Consider the following 16,190-nt stretch of genomic DNA (forward strand, 5'->3'; position numbering starts at 1 on the left):
ACTCTGCTTCTCAGTAATGTATTTCCATCTCTAACAATGGCACAGCTCATCATTTCTGATGGTTAACAATGCTAAGCAAATGTGGATGTTCCATTAACAAAATACCAAAATCTTACTTCACATATAATTAAATACAGTTCCATGCTTGGCAAAAGCAAATAATTTTTACCCAAAACACATCTTGCTGCTTAAAAAAAAAAAAAAAAAAAGTTTTAATAAGGAAACTTAAAAGTCCTTAAGCACTTAGAAGTATTCAGAGAGAATAATAATGTTATTTTTAAGAAATACAAGTGCATCTCTCATGTATAGCTCAAACAAAAGAAAAGCATCTTTTGCTGATACAGCCTTACAATAGGCTTCACTGTGTAACAAAGGAGAAGGCAGTGGAGTTCTTCTATTTGCTTGTGAATTGTTACAATTTATGCCAGCAAAAGCTCTACAGTGCAATTTATAGCAACAGTCTGAGTATTTAGTTTCTTAAACATGACAAAGTGTAGCCCTTTTATACTAATGTAATTATGTCCCTGCAAGGGAGGTTTGCTGACTTAACCTGCATGAACATCAGAGCCGCTAAACTTTGTACCATATACAAATGCTCGCTCTGATAATACACACCGAGATAACAAAAGCAAGTGACATTCTCTGGGAGACACTACAAATGCAGAAAAGACCTTGCAAATTTTAGGCACCAGACGTGTGCAAGCTGTTTCCTGTACCTTGGTCTGCAATACTGAAAACAGGTAAAGGAATTTTACATAAAGCCAACAAAACAGAAAGATACTGAGTAGGAAACAGAAGAATGATTTGATTCAGTAAGTTTGTCCAGATCCTTCCTAACAGTAGACAGTTAACAAGAAAAATGTTTCTCCAGACAAACAAGAACACACAAGAAGCAGAATAAGAATTTTGTAAGTTTTTTTACACTACAGATATTTCAACTCATTTCAGTATTTTGAACCCTGTTCCATTAATTCCATTTTTTATGTATTCTATGCCTAAGTCATAATAATGCACTGACACACATATTCTACTTTCAGTACGGGAGTCCTTTCCTTAAGAAGTCCTTCCTTTATTCTATTCCCACTGATCTCTTCAAAACAATCCACTCCAAACAATGCACACATATCATCCTCTTATCCAGTTTAAAAGCTGCAGACTCCAGCCCCTACTCCACGATCTGTATTGTGACAAAAGATATGCAATAATGTTCACAATAGGTAAAAATGCATCACGCAATCACTGCTGAGAAACAAATGACTAATAACAAAGTCAATAACAATAATAAAAAAGTATCTTAGCTATGCTGTTTCCTGTATAATGAACTATTTTTCAGTCCAAAGAATGAAGCTATAAAGCCAAAGCTTAAAAAGCAGTCAAACAGTAAAATCATGACAGAAATTACAGAAGATACAGAAGCCTTACTGTTAAAATGCAGTGCACTAACTCCTTGGGAATAAAAGGATTTATATATATGTATGTATATATCTATGTATGTGTATCTATATGCACGCACATGCATGCACACATGCGCACACACATACACGCATTATTATAAGGACTAGAAACTACAAAGAGGAAGAGATCTCCTCTCTTCCAGTCAAAACAAAGGTGGTATCTCTTAAATGCACATTTAGACAGAATTTGCACTTATAACACCAATGTGCTACCAAACGTACAAAGAGATTCATATGCAAAAAAGGAAATGCTTTTTTTTTTTTTTTTTTTTTTAAAGTATAACGTTGCACACATTTTGTGAACATCAGGGCAATGAGTAGTTTGTGCTGAAGTATATCCACCATGCCTCACCTGCGAACCTGCAGCAGCATTGTTTATGAGATGATTGTTGGGATGAGCGATCCAGAAGGTTGAAACCGCCCTGAAATATTATTCAGAAACAAACTATTATTCAGAAGCTCTAGGTCCCTTAGGGAAGTCTCTTACCTTTCATAACAAGCACATTAGAAAATGCTAATCTGATGTCTAAATTCACTAGTTTACATATGAAGGAAAATCACAACCCCCCCACATTTTAGTAGACATGGAAATGCTTCTTTTTTAGTTCAATACACAGGATTTTAAACCATTTCAAATACTCAGGACAATGATAAACTGTTTTAGTAAGCTTCTAGAAAAGATTAATGCCATGAAGAAAAACTAGTGGCAACAATTTGAGAACATGGGGGCTTTTGCACAGAAATAAAGATGCAGTCTAAAAGTCTTTTGAACATGAACCACAAGAAATAACGATCTTTCTAAAAAACAACTTTTTTTTTTAAATCTTTAATAAAAGGCTAGCTACCAATTCTTTTTCTAAACAGTGCTGCTATGTGAATTACACTTAAGGTCTCTGTATTCATTAGCTTACACATAAAAATGTTCTCCTCTCTGTATTGTCAAGAAACCCTCAGCAGTTTGACTACTGCCACCAGTTTGATTCTGCTTTTTCACCAGGAGATACTCACATGCAGTCTGTGGCTGGCACTGGGACATAACTTCCATACACTTTATCCCTAATGCCAATACACATGCTGCTGTTTCTATCTGTAGGAAGAAGAGTGCCTGGTTTGGTGACTAGTCCAAGGTTGTGGAACAGAGTATTCCTCTGTTCAATGCCATCTTCTATGAAGAAACAGTGACCTAGTGTGTCATAGCCAATGGTGTCCTTTATCTGCAGAAATACAAGTTCATTATGTCATTAGCAATAGCATTGACTGGGATTTATTTGACAAGGGCCATTTAGTTTTACTATGTTGGCACAGCTGCAAACGAAGCTTCAGGATCAGCAGTTCAGATGATTCAAACATGAAGTTTTATTTATCCCTTACAAACACACTACTACGCCTGGAGAGCTTAGCTGCCTGCAAGGATCTGAAAAAAACAGAACAGCAAGATCTGTTAAAAAGAAAGTTACTGTTTGCACTTGCTTGTTTATTCATTGCCATAAAAAACACACTGCTGAACACTTAAACTTGAAGAAGGAAGGGGACTATTTTTGCTCTAAATACTCTTCTTAACATTTATCTCAACAAGGTGTAGTTTTACTGTCCTGGCACCTACCAGCAAGCCGTTAGTTGCATGAACAGTCACACATCTGGAGAAACAGTGATGAATGGAAAGACCTTCCACATAAGTCTTAAAACTATAACCTCCTTTTTCATCCACATCCCCACAGAGGTGAAAGTGAACAGGGTAACTTCCAATCTGCTGCTGCCCCATTTGCTTCAGCTCCACATAGGAGAGATGAACAGATGTAAAATTCTTCAGAATCTGAAAACATAATGAGATGTCCAGAATGAATAACAAACTACTTACTTTTTAACCAGTGGAAATTTAAGCTAATACATTAGCTATTTCTGTCAGATCTACACAGGTATCATAAGACAATACCAGCAAGACTATTTGGAACAATCACTAGTTTCTTGTTCTAGATCCCATTTTAGGAAACAGTACCCTTCATGAATAAAAGCAAAGCCTATGTATGGCTAAAACAGATCAAATTTCATCAGACACTATATTGCTACATTATATGTTTGGTCTTTACCAGCTGATATGTTAAATATTCTTCATGTACAACAACATGCCATCCAGATAAATAGAGGCCAACCACAYAGGGTTCATCCACCATGAAGCTGTACCAATGTACCTAAACCAGTCCGGGAGAGGCTTAATTGAACAGAATCACAGAATAACACAGATGATTCAAAGAAACTCTCAAGATCATCTTGGCTCAACAGAGGGTCAGCTTAGAGAAGCTTGCTCAGCCCATTGTCCAAGGAATACCTCTAACGATACAGATTTTCATATGACAGCAACTGTTTCCTCCCTCTTATTTTCCTATCTAACCAGAATTTGCCTTGCTGCCCCTTGGTTCCAGCTCCCTTTTGCCCTATCACTGTGCACCTTCGCAAAGCGTGTCCATGTCGTCTTTGCTCTGGGGAGCCCAAAACCAGACACGACACTCCAGACATGGTCTCACAAGTGCCAAACATAGGGGAAGAACTCTTCCCTGGACCTGCTGGCTGCACTTGTGCTAACACAGCACCCAAGATGCTGTTGGCCTTTGCCACAAGGGCACATCACTGCCTCATGGTCAATTTCTTGCATAAAAGGTCCTGGTAGACAAAGCTGCTCTCCAGCCAGTCAGCATCCTGCCCATGCCTTTGTACAGTGTTATTCCACCCCAGATGCTGGACTTCTCACTTGCCTTTGGTGAACTTCATGAGGTTCCTGTCAGCCCTTTTCTCCAGTCTACACAGGCCCCTCTGAGTAGCAGCTCCCCCGCAATGGACCGACTGCTTCTCCCAGTTTGGTACCATCTGTGAGCTTGCTGAGGACACACTCCACCTCATCATCCAAGTCATTTAAATACAGATGTTAAACAGCACTGGCTTCACAACTGAGGGCTGAGGGACGCCACTAGGAGCTAGCTAGCAGCTGGACTTGGTACAGCTAATCACAACCTTTTGAGCCCAACACCTTACCTGATTTTCCACCCACCTTTTTATGGGTGGGAATGCCAAGTGTTGATGCTTGAACTGAGAAACTGGAAATGCCAGAATTAACAAACAGCTCTCATTCTGGGGTAATACCATTACTGCTGATTCAGATGCTCTTTTAAATTAGAGCTCATGAAAGACATCTTTTAGCACTGAATTGAGGGAAAAATAAGAATTCTCCATCAAAATTGCCTCATATACCAAGCCAGAGAATTGCCCAGCTTCCTACATGGGGATCACCACACAATTCCAAAAAAGAATCCCATATTCTAAGCTGCAATTTCACACACACTTTAAACCAATATAAGTGTGGGTCACCATTGAAAGAGATGATATGAAGAGGTCTTCCAACAGCCTCTGCATTACCACTGCCTCCTTTTCAGTGACAACTCACATTTATGTTGCTTCAAATGGATGCTGGAATTTGACCTCAAAGAGGAACTTCTTTGTTAAGAAAGATATGAAATTGCCTTCAGAATCATGCATAGTAAAGCTACTAATAGAAGGCAAAAATATTAAGCAGTGGAAACATTAAGATAATGGGGTTGTACCAATAATGGGAGAAAGCACAAATATGCCTTTTCATTCCATCTAACCTGATATGAAAATAGAAAACAAATGCAAAAGTGATGCTCAGGCAGCAAATCCAAAGGAGCTAAATTGAAAAAAACAATTTTTTTGTTATTAACTCATCTGCACTAGATATTTAACAAATATAATCATTTTCATACATACAGCTGAGTCCTCAAAGGAAGTTGGTAATATAGTGGAGGACCATTTGGAGTTTTTCATTGCACAGCTAAGGTTTGTATGCTCAAAATGCAGATGGATGGTCAAATCCAGACATTCCTTTGAGATCTGACTCTTAATATTTAAGAACACTAAAGAAGCAGTAAAGCTACAAACTAATGCCTCATTACCCATTGCCACTAAACCTGCTTTATGCTACTGTCCCCATGACTGGCAGAAATCCTAGGCTGATTAAAATCCCTGAGGCCATGAATATTTGCTAATGCCTGGTGCTCTCTGCTTGAGCACATAAGACCAAGAAAAGCTGAAAAATGCTTTTAGGGCTAAAGTCTAGGTTCACCAACAGACACCCAACAACTTTGAATAGGCTCCTGGGAACAATTTAACAACTTTGATGACTCAAAATGTTTGTTTTCTGTTCCATCTTCTAGCCATCTGACAGGCCTGCTGTACTCGCCCTATTGTGGCAAGGTCACACTTTGCAAGATTCACAGTTTGTGTTATCTGCTCTCATTACACTATCTCAAACACAAAGCATGCTTACAGCCCACTCTACATTGCTTTCACAAAACAAAAGTGGACACAAAAGGGAAAGGGCTTTCCCAGCATTATGTCCACCTCTAAATCTAAAATCTGCATCCCAATGTTTCAAAAAGGGAGATTTAAACTGTGACCAACACACAACAAGCACAAATAAATTTGCATTTAAAATACAAGGTCTCAAACTTCTCCACTGTGAATGAAGAGCTGATATACTTCTGCACAATAATCTTAGTACAAAAAAAAAAAAAAGAAAAAGAAAAAGAAAGAAAAGTGTTCCAACCCATATCTAGTTTCTTTCCTTTCCAGTGCCTGACTACTTGAGGCATCTTGAGGAGATGAGGCAGACTTCTAGGATTCAATGCTCATGATTTGGGGAAGGAGGAAAGGAGGAAAGGGAAAGAAGATGGAGAAAAGGGAAATCAAATTTTATTCTATAATGTTACATGCTGAACACATAGGGAAGTCACTTGTAAGTTTTAAACACTGTTGCAAAAAGTTACAATATATAAAGTATGGTTCTACAACATTTAAAGCACTGACACCCTCTTGCCCCAATTTTGCAGTCTAAGTCTTAATGAGTTATATTTAACTTTGAGAAAGCTGAGAAGAGAGTCTTCTAGGCAAAGCAGCTATATGAATTAATGTTCTCCAAATTTTCAAATCCTTCCAACTTTAGCATTAATCCTTTTGTCCTCAATATGCCTTTAGGTTACAGAAAGCTATTTTAAAGTGTTTTTTCATACCTTGATATGTCCACCAAATGTATCATAGCTGAAAAACTGACACTCCTTTCCATGATAGCACTTATTTTCTGTCTCTCCCTTGATTAAGATGTTCCTTGTAAGGACTCCAACTTCTGCTCTCATGTCCACGCCATCAATAACTTCTCCCATATGAGGAAACTGAGGATTTTCTGTCCAAAAACAATTTTGAATTAAAAAAAAAAAGTGAAAAAGTTGTCATTGATTAAAAATGAAACTAGTTATTTTATATGGAAAAACTATTTTTCCGCACCAAAATTCTCATTCTGCTATCTTAACAAGCTTTCAAAAGCTCTCAGCTTTTCTTATGCTAAGACACACAAGTGGCAGCTGATAAACATTAAGCAAGCAAAAACCAAACTCCCCTCTTCCAGACATGGTTGATTCAGTGATACATGAGCACCTTAGTGTTAGGGATCAAATATGCTACTGCATGTTTCATTCCAAAACAAGGCGCTGTATATGTATTTTTCATTTTACTAAAAGGACCAAGACCTCCATTTTTGTCAAAAACAGCTCCCCAAATAAATGCTGTAGCTGTTCAGGATAGGAGAAAAATAAAACAAAACATGCAAGCCTTATCAAAAGGTAGTTACCCTAAATTTCTGTATCTTGCTAAGAATCAAATGGGAAAACAAAGCTGTAAAATGGGACTATACTCCTCTTCTTGAAGTCTTACCTATTGTACTTCCCATATCTGAACAGCATGCACACATCAAGTGAGGAGACAGCAACTAGGCCTCCTATAAATCAATATACGTCTTCATTTTTGTTTTCCAACTAAAAAAGGGCCAAAAGAGCAAAAAAAAATTTTGAAAAAAAAAATTTCAAAAGATGGTGAGTTCTTCATTATGTCATATTTGCCATTCCACAGAAAATTCATTCTTTGCAGAATAAATATATAGTTTTTTGGTTCTTGTTTTTTTAAAAACTACTTCCCTTATTATGAAAAAGGAGACTCAATATTGTATTGGGGGAGGGAAACAAAAGAGATGAGTTGGCCCATCATGTTTAACATCTTTTAACAATCTAGACACAGTTCTGGTAGGATTTATTTTCACAAAACATGAAATTTTGTATTTTATGCCATATTGTAAATCTTGTAAAAAAAATTGTATACAGATTCTTAAGCAGCTGCTTTCTTATGGTACATGGTTTCCAAGATGAAACAGAGTTTGCATATATTCTATTCAGTGGCGACAGAAAGTCTTCTCAGACTTCATACTTCAAGCTTGCACCTTATCGAGTTCAATAACACATATGAGGTGAGAAACTTAAGAACAACACCGAGGATGTTTTACGCACACTGGTGCTAAGTCAGCTCTGTGGTTTCATGCACACTGGTATTCTCTGGTGTCTAATAAGGTATATTTATATAAGATTTTTTCCTGTCTAGGACTTCCCAGTGCAGTAGAACATATCAGAGCTAACGAACACCGTGGGAGGCAAACAATGCTGCAAAGCAGACATATAAATGGGCAGTCCCAGAAGACATAGGGGAACAGGAAAGTTTGAGGGCGTACACTAGTAAAGCTCTGGGAACCGAGAAGCAGAAGATAAGAGCTGTTTGAAGAAGAGGAAGTCGCACATTACAGAGGTGAATGGGACAAACCGAAATCTCCACGAGGAGAGGAGCATCGCAGCTGATGCAGAAGTGACTTGCTAAGCTGCAGCTAACCCTGCAGACCACCCAAAGAGAGCGACGCAGGAAGCCCAAGCCCTGAGGCTGACAGGCCTTCCCAGGAGGAGGCCGCTGGAGGGGGAGCAGGGTGGCAGGAGGAAGAGACACACATCTGCAGAGCCAAGGAGCTGATCCCATGGGAGGCCGCCGTGAAGTCAAACGGCGTGAGTCAGAGGGTGAAAAGGGAAATGGGCAATAACACATATGACCATTTTGTGCGCATCACACCCAAAGAGAAAACAAATTGCAGCTAGCCTGGGATATCCTGTGCGGGTGCAGGCTTAGAACTGCCAGTTATTTTCATAACCATTTTACCAGGGGGGGTGGCGCAGATGTGAAAACTGAGGAAGAGAAAAGACAGGTTCAAAGACTGCCGTCTTCTTTTTTTCCCTTTTATAAAAACAGAGAAAATATAATGACAAGTTTTGGAAGATTGGAAGGGCACTACAAGCAAAAGAAAGAGTAATGACCAAAACAACAATCCAAACATGTATAAAGAAGATTAGTGAAACAACAGAAAGCAGCCAAGAAGAGAACGCAACCATAATTCATTCCAGGATGAAAACTAAAGCATTCACTGAGCCTGGGAAGAAAGGCAAAAGAAAAGTTAGTATGGTCAGCATCAGAGGTCAGAGGCAGATCTGACATTGTACAGAGCAATTTTATAGTAAGGGGAAATGTATATTCCTGTATATGGCAACAAGGCAAGACAGAGACATTAACTGGCTGTTACTGTTCCTGCTGAAAGGGCCTGTTTGGGGTGCATTACTGCCAATATGTATCTCACACAAGATTCAGGAAATGCTGACCGTTCCCATACCTTTGACTTTAACCTGGTGTTTGCTACACTCTGGGCAGGGAAGGAGAGTGAATTCCTCTGTCTGATACATTGAATAATCTGTGCTTGCAACTACGATACGGTCTCCAGGCTCCCAGCTACTGACATCATCCAGAAGATTCAGTATCACTCCACCCACAGCTTCCACCTGGAAGCCTGAAATTGGGACACCTAATAAAAATGGAAAAAAAGAGGGGAGTGAATACAATAAGAGATTATATCCACCTCTATATGAAACCATCTTCAAGAAGATGGTTAAGCTCTGGCTAAAAAGAAATTTGTGAGACTTCACACATTTCAAAGCCCTCTAACGTACAGTTCTGCTCTGAAATGTGACAGTGTGAAATACCATTACAGTCTGCTTATTTGGTGGATCTCAAATAAAAAGAAGGGAAGAGATGGAATTAACAGTGATGGTAAAAACTGTATCGGTAAAAGAAAAATCAGTCAGTATCAGTAAAATCTATTAGAAATTTGATATTTCAGACAGCAACAATTTGTAGATCCAACTAGCTCTGCTTGTTTAAAGTGATATGTTTTTGCATTTTAAAACTTTGCAGATGCAGTCAAGGACTTGGCAAGCCAAAGTAAAGAGACTTTCATTTTATGCACAGCTAAAAATGGTTTGGCAGGCTAAATCACACACACATGCAATTTCACTGTGTTCTGATGGATTTGCCTAAGTTCAGCAATTCTAATTTCATTTAACATTTTATTTATTGCACAAGGAAGAACTGAATCAGGATCTGGCTTACCATTATAATGGAGCCTACCTTTAAGAACAAGCAAGTAAAAGATATATTTTGGTGAGTGTTTTTTTTAATTTATTATTATTATTATGTGAGCCAATATGATTGCATAGGGCCATAACAAACAATATAAGGATAGTAAAAAGGGTAGTAAAAATAGCTCAACTACTTTAAAAACAAGCATTTGACTACCTTAAAAAAGTCTTCTGAGGCAAAACCAATATTGTTCAGCAATTTCAGAAGCAGAAAAAGATGACTGCCCACAAACAACAAAACTCAGATCAAAGGTCTTCTTGAAAAACAACTAAAGGATAAAAGCAAATGAGTGGTAGGTCTTCCAGGCTCTTTATAACAGAGAATCAGCTTTGGAAATAGTTGCCTAATGCTGATGAGAGAACTGAAGTTCACCATCATAAAGAACAGAAACTCGTAACATAGATAAAATTTTTCTTGACTGGTACACAGTTTTCCCTTTAGGATCATAATCAACATCTCAGAAGCTTAAATTTAAAATATATATGATTGACATTGCTAAAATAAACAAAAGATCTATTTTAGTGGTTTATTAGAATCCTTATTTCTACCTAAAATACTAAAAATGAAGATGGTAATTGCCTCTTACTGTAACGCCTCTCACATACTGTACATTTAGATTGAGAAAAAGTTATATTGAGACCAAAATTTAGATTGAGAAAACAGGTTGTACTGGAAAAAGACTGTGTCCTTGTACTTAATCCAACAGCCAGGCCATGTGTGGCAAAAAAGCAAAACTCACAAAAAATCAGAAATTAGAATTGCAATGAAGAGTTCTAGCAAAAAAAGCATATACAGATTCTTATTTTTCCCTGGCCCACAGAGTTTTAGCAAATGCTTTCCTACCATCGTTCCACTCACTGTACGCTCTCACAACAAACTTCTGACCATCCACTGTGAAAAATTCTTTCTGAGCAAGAGCTTTCCCACCGGTGCTGTGATTTTCATAGTTTCTCACAGATTCGTTACAGGAAGAATTTCCACCACCTATGACACCAACTAAAGCCCAGGCTTGCCTGAAAAAAAACCAAAGTAAATATTTAAACATAATCTCCCTAAACAAACTCTTCACAAGCAAGCACAGGACAAGACAAGGAACACAGAAGGTATTTATACCCCTCTGCCTACTCTCCCAAACTCATTTTAAAAAGCAGTAGAAGAAAAATGACATACATACAAAAAAAGCATAGTTTAAAACACCTGGATGTTCTGTATACAAACTGGCAAATATGAGATCACTTCATTTAGAAGAGAAGCCTTTCAGACACATTTTTCATACACCATCCAACAAGATACACTTTTTTTTTTTTTTAGAAAAACAAAAGCAAACCACTAGGGATGAGTGATAGAAGTAATTCTGGCTCCTGTCTACAAACAGGTTTACTGGAGCAGAGGCAGACTATGAGGCAGCACTGACGCTTCTTGTTGGAGCAGTGCTGTCAGCTGCTGCCCATAAGCAGCGTTTACACAAGAGTCCCAGGATATGTCCTTGCATCAGGCTGGGAGGGACACACGCATCCAGCCACAGCTGCTGGGGAGCACTGTATCCGACTGGCAATATCTTCTGAATCTTTCAGGATACTCATTAAAATATATATATATATATATATATATATATATATAATATATATGTATACACATATATACATTCACACACTCTCTTAAAACCTTCGGATGAGTGATCGTGGAAGTTTTTGAAGGCTGAGGCCAAGGATTTCATTTTTTCCCTCCGCTAGCCCTTCCCTCAGCTGGACAGTTATCTTGGCCGGGTGCCTGTGGGGAGCCGGGAACTGTCCTTGATGTATTTCCACTTCCCCGCAGCTCCACTCAACGAATCCAAGTTTTTGAAAATGGAAAACGAACTGTGCAGCACAGAGAGCTGCCACCAAGTTGAATATCACAGTATTTTGTTGTCTTTTACTGATCCGCAATGCCATAATTACATGCAGAGGCAGCAGACTAGAACATCATTTAAAAAGCTGGAAAAAAAAATCTATCATTAAGGTTTGAATCAAGGAAAACAGGGTCTAGTCAGCTGGATGTAGTCCATTGCTAATGACTGACCAGCAAAAAAGGTGAATCTTCCATACACCAACATTTAAAATAATTATCACACAATTTAGCACATCCTATTTTGGATGAAGAGACAGAAGTGGAGAAGGACATAATGTGGTATTTATCATCATGCTGAACTCTGTTTTACTAGCTTTACAAGTTTAACAAAATGACCTTGCTTTTCCTTGGTGACCATCAAGAAATGAGTTGCTTGTCCATCTTCTGCTGCAGAGAGCAGAACAACACAGTTTTATGTGCTTAAAGAGTCTCTTAATACTAATGAAAATAGACAGGAATCAGTTCAGAAAAGAGAGAGAGAAAAAAAAAGATATCTACTTCACGGCAGCAGGTTAAAGAAGTTCCTCATTTTAGATTACTTGCTGTGGCTGTCACAGGCAGAGACGAACACCAGAACCCGTCATCCCGATTAAGGCAGGCTGCACAGGTACTGAAAACAACTTTCACGTGGTCTTTTTGACTTTCAGAAGAGGTACTTATTCCGGGACACGTAGATCTCAGTACCTCTAACGAAACTGTTTCACAAGCAGGCTTGAAAGCACTTTCCACAGGACCAGATCTTTACACAGCTATTTTTAAGAACATGTTTCTGAAGGGAATCAAGGTTGTAATATGTAATCTTGATTGATATTCTGACACTCCTTTGTCAAAGCAGAGGAAGGAAAAATAACTGGAATCCAGACTTTAGGGGATAAGGAGGGGTAAAAATGGAACAGAAAAACTAAACTACTGATTTTCTGAAAGCAAAAAGAGGTTATACAAAGCCATCTTTACGGAAGCTGAAGAGCTGGTGAACAACTAGGAGATTTGGTAACCCTTTCACACTTATTGTGAACCTGTACAGCAGCAAGCCAGAGTCAAAACATGCACTGCAAAAAGTCATTTACAATAACAGAATGAATGGCACAGTAGTTTTAAGTTTCCTGCTTTAACACCTGTCACTATAACTACGTAACTCTTCTTATACCTGTACTATTATATCTTATTATTTGTCCCACCATTTGAGCCCCAACGGACTGAAAGAAAGTAATGGCAAAAACTACAAAAACACCTTACAAATGTATTTCAATAACAAAATACTTTTATAGACCATTTCCCTTGAAGTATAAGTTAAGGGGTAACGCACTTTGGTTTCAACAGTGCACAGGCATGGACAGGATGTACAGAGTAGTTTGATATACCTGATCAACTCCCCTTCTCTGTAGTCCTTCTCTAGCTTGTCATTCCTTGCACCCCCAAATATCAAATCGTATGCATTAAAAGCTTCACCTAGCACCTATTTGCTATCTGTGTGTTTGAAAGGAAATAACTCCTCACTGTACCCAATTTTAATTTCTATAAAGAACAGCAAAAGACAGTAATTACGAATAAGTAATAAAACCTATCATACAGATATCTGTTAACTACCAGTCTCTGCATTATCAAAATACTACGCTGATAATTAATCCTTGTAAGATTTTAAGGACAGACACAAAGTTTGACAAATCCCCAAAAGAGGGTAGAAGGTCTATCTAAACTTTACTCAACACAAAAGGTAAAATAAATTATTTACCTGTAACTCAATCCCGCGACAAACTTACTTCCCAGAAGATTTTGAATAGTCAGTCTAGTTTCCTTCAGTAGATTTTTAGCAGCTGAATCTCCTACAGCAATAGCAACAATGCGACCAGGACTTTCTTTTTTCAGCAAGTTCTGGAGTTTCAAGCTTTCTTCTGAAAACTGATGAGTATCAAACTTTAATATTTCCAAAACCTCTGCTGTGTCTTGATTGATCACTCTCACATTTAGTCCTCGGGAAAAATTCTTTTTAAATGTATGATGACCATAGGCCAGCCCTGAGAAATATATAGTCTTTGACAGAAGAGTCCATGATACCTTCTGGTGCCCATGCAATTCCAGCGTCCCTTCGGGGCCCACACCAATAAATTTTTTGCCAAATTCCGGCACATCAGCATCTTCATTTGATTTCCCATACAAAACGATAGTTGCTTTGGATTTATAGCGGCATTTCTCTGCTCCAACATGAAGCATTCCACCATCCTTTATCAGGATAAAACGAGTTCTCAAAGTAATATTTTTAGAACCTTCTTTATCATCCCCAAACACAAGTAACCCTAAAGGAAAACATATTTTCGTAAGTCAAAGTAATATCAAAGCAGACTCAAAGAACCCAGTTCTCCAGTAAGAGCAACAGAAAAGTTAGAAAAGATTTAATTTCCACCCACATGAAATGAGCATGTAAGCTTTTAAATATGTTTAAGAATACTTTGGAAAGTAACTCCTACTAACTGTGATTTATCTTTCTGAGAATTTGGTGAGTTTATTCCTCCTCATGGGTTTTTTTTTTGCCCTTTTGGTAGAATTGCTAACACACCATGACTAACACCAGAAGACAATCAGATCCTGTACCTGGAAAGCTACTACACAAGCCTTCATTTACTATATCTTACAGAAAACTATGTGATTGCCCCACTGAAAGGGCATGAGAGCATTCATTCATCCTTTTAATGTTTGATGCTTCTGGCTTGGTAGCTGGCAGAAAAGTAAAAGCAGAGGATCTGGTCAATAAGCTGCAATATAAAATTCCAATGCACTTTGCATATAATCACAAAATAAAAAGTATATAGTCAATTGAAGCTTCTTTTTTATCTTGCCATTACATACCTCCATCCTGTATAACTATAGAGTGTACTGTAGCATCTGAATCCAGACGAAACAAATCCCCCTTTTTGATAAAAACTCTCTTTTCAGGATCTTGTCCAGGGCTCCAGTTTTTAAGACGGGGATTCTGGTCTGGACAATTCTCTGCAATACAATGTGAAATTCAGTTTTTAAAAATAACCTGTCACCAACAGGACTATAGCAGTCAAGGGAACATTAAGATGAACACACGTAAGGTGGTGTCAGTCACCTATAAAGGACTCCCATCACCTTCTGTGGTTACAGTACTTCAGAGACTGGTGCTGCAATTTGCGTTTGAGCAGCCAAAAGGCTGCAGGAAAAGTGGCTAAACTTTTACAGGAAGGAAGGCATTCCTATGCCTAAATTTCAGTCCCTGAGGACCACATACAGACTGAACTGTTGCCATACACCGCACTTTGAAACCCCAGCGCAACATCTAATATTTTTCCAGAATGTCTGGATCAGGTGCGTAAGTGACAAGCACTCGGATTTGCAAGAGTCGTACTGAGTGCAGGACGTCCCAGGGCAGCTACCCAAAACACTAACATGGCTATAAGGCACCTGCAAATCTCACCTCCCTCGAGGTCACAGGCACCTGTGTGAGAAAGGCTGATCCCCTCTTGCTCTTAAGCATCCCAAACACTGCTTCAGGTCCAGGTTTGCAGGTAACTCCGAAATAGGGACAAGGCATATTTCACATACTATGTACAATACCTTCCTGGAAGGCTTCCTAGGAAGCGAGGAATTGTGGGTTCAGACTTGCCATTTGCACTCCTTAAGAAGTTAGCTTAAACACCAGGCTATACAGTAGGTGGAGCAGAGTCGCACCATCGCTGTTGAAACCCCATGAAAAGTTTGGCAATACAAAGGCAACAACACCATACCATGAGGCCAGAAAAGGAGACAGAGCATAAATAGCTGCTGTAATGCAGCAGCATAGACATACAATGCACAGACTGGAAGTATATTTCCCGAATTTTCTAAAAAAGTGGGGGAAACAAAAGGGACGGCAAAGGTTTTTGTTAAAGCAAAACACAACCAAAGAGATGCCAAAATAAACAGGTTCACAGCCCAACCGAGAGTAACAGTCAAAATAGCAAGACTCCATAGCAGTGGAGCCTATGAAGTTTTTTTCACATCTTATCTTCTGAAGAAAAAAGCCCACACATCTGAAACAGTGCAACTTGGGGAGGAAGCTATCAGCAATAGCCCGTTCTTGCAAAATCTAGAGAAAGCAAAACCTACACACAGACTTAGCACAAGCCTTAGCTTTGCTGACAGAAGTGTTATTTCCTTTGCTGTTACTCTTCACATTTCAAAGGCTTTCCAGTCCAGGAAACCCACAGAAACTAAGCCTTTACTACCAGTGGGAAAAATTAGCAGAATTGAGTAGGGCCAAAAGGCATGTAAGAAATAATACAGAAATAATAAAAAATAAATTAAAAAAATATTTTTGGGGAGCATAAGAAGAGATCATTAAAAAAAAAAAAGAAATTCAGTAGATGGTGGGAAGCCAAAAATCTAAGAGCGTGGATATCTGCAAGACTGCCTAGCAGTTGCTGAAAAAAACACACGCATCATGAC

General features: G+C 38.5%; 1 protein-coding gene across 7 annotated transcripts in view; it reads right to left on the bottom strand.

Annotated features, from left to right (window-relative positions):
- CEMIP2 (cell migration inducing hyaluronidase 2) overlaps positions 1 to 16,190 on the bottom strand; it is a 53,227-nt gene that overhangs the window by 14,553 nt on the left and 22,484 nt on the right. For 5 of the 7 annotated variants that reach the window (XR_003253219.1, XR_003253218.1, XM_026064046.1 and 2 more), the window contains 8 exons: positions 14,589 to 14,729; positions 13,477 to 14,038; positions 10,698 to 10,867; positions 9,052 to 9,240; positions 6,533 to 6,702; positions 3,058 to 3,267; positions 2,463 to 2,668; positions 1,807 to 1,876 (listed from right to left, as the gene is read on the bottom strand). Coding sequence is in view for 5 of the 7 variants with exons in the window: in XM_026064046.1 (XP_025919831.1) it covers positions 1,807 to 1,876; positions 2,463 to 2,668; positions 3,058 to 3,267; positions 6,533 to 6,702; positions 9,052 to 9,240; positions 10,698 to 10,867; positions 13,477 to 14,038; positions 14,589 to 14,729 (1,718 nt within the window). In the remaining 2 variants the exon portion in view is untranslated. Of the gene's footprint in view, positions 1 to 1,806; positions 1,877 to 2,462; positions 2,669 to 3,057; positions 3,268 to 6,532; positions 6,703 to 9,051; positions 9,241 to 10,697; positions 10,868 to 13,476; positions 14,039 to 14,588; positions 14,730 to 16,190 lie in introns of those variants that run through there. The other 2 variants (XM_026064047.1, XM_026064049.1) reach the window with 2 other exon arrangements.

This window comes from Apteryx rowi, unplaced genomic scaffold (assembly GCF_003343035.1).
Source record: "Apteryx rowi isolate R43461 unplaced genomic scaffold, aptRow1 scaffold_207, whole genome shotgun sequence".
In the NCBI taxonomy this organism is placed as follows: Eukaryota; Metazoa; Chordata; class Aves; order Apterygiformes; family Apterygidae; genus Apteryx; species Apteryx rowi.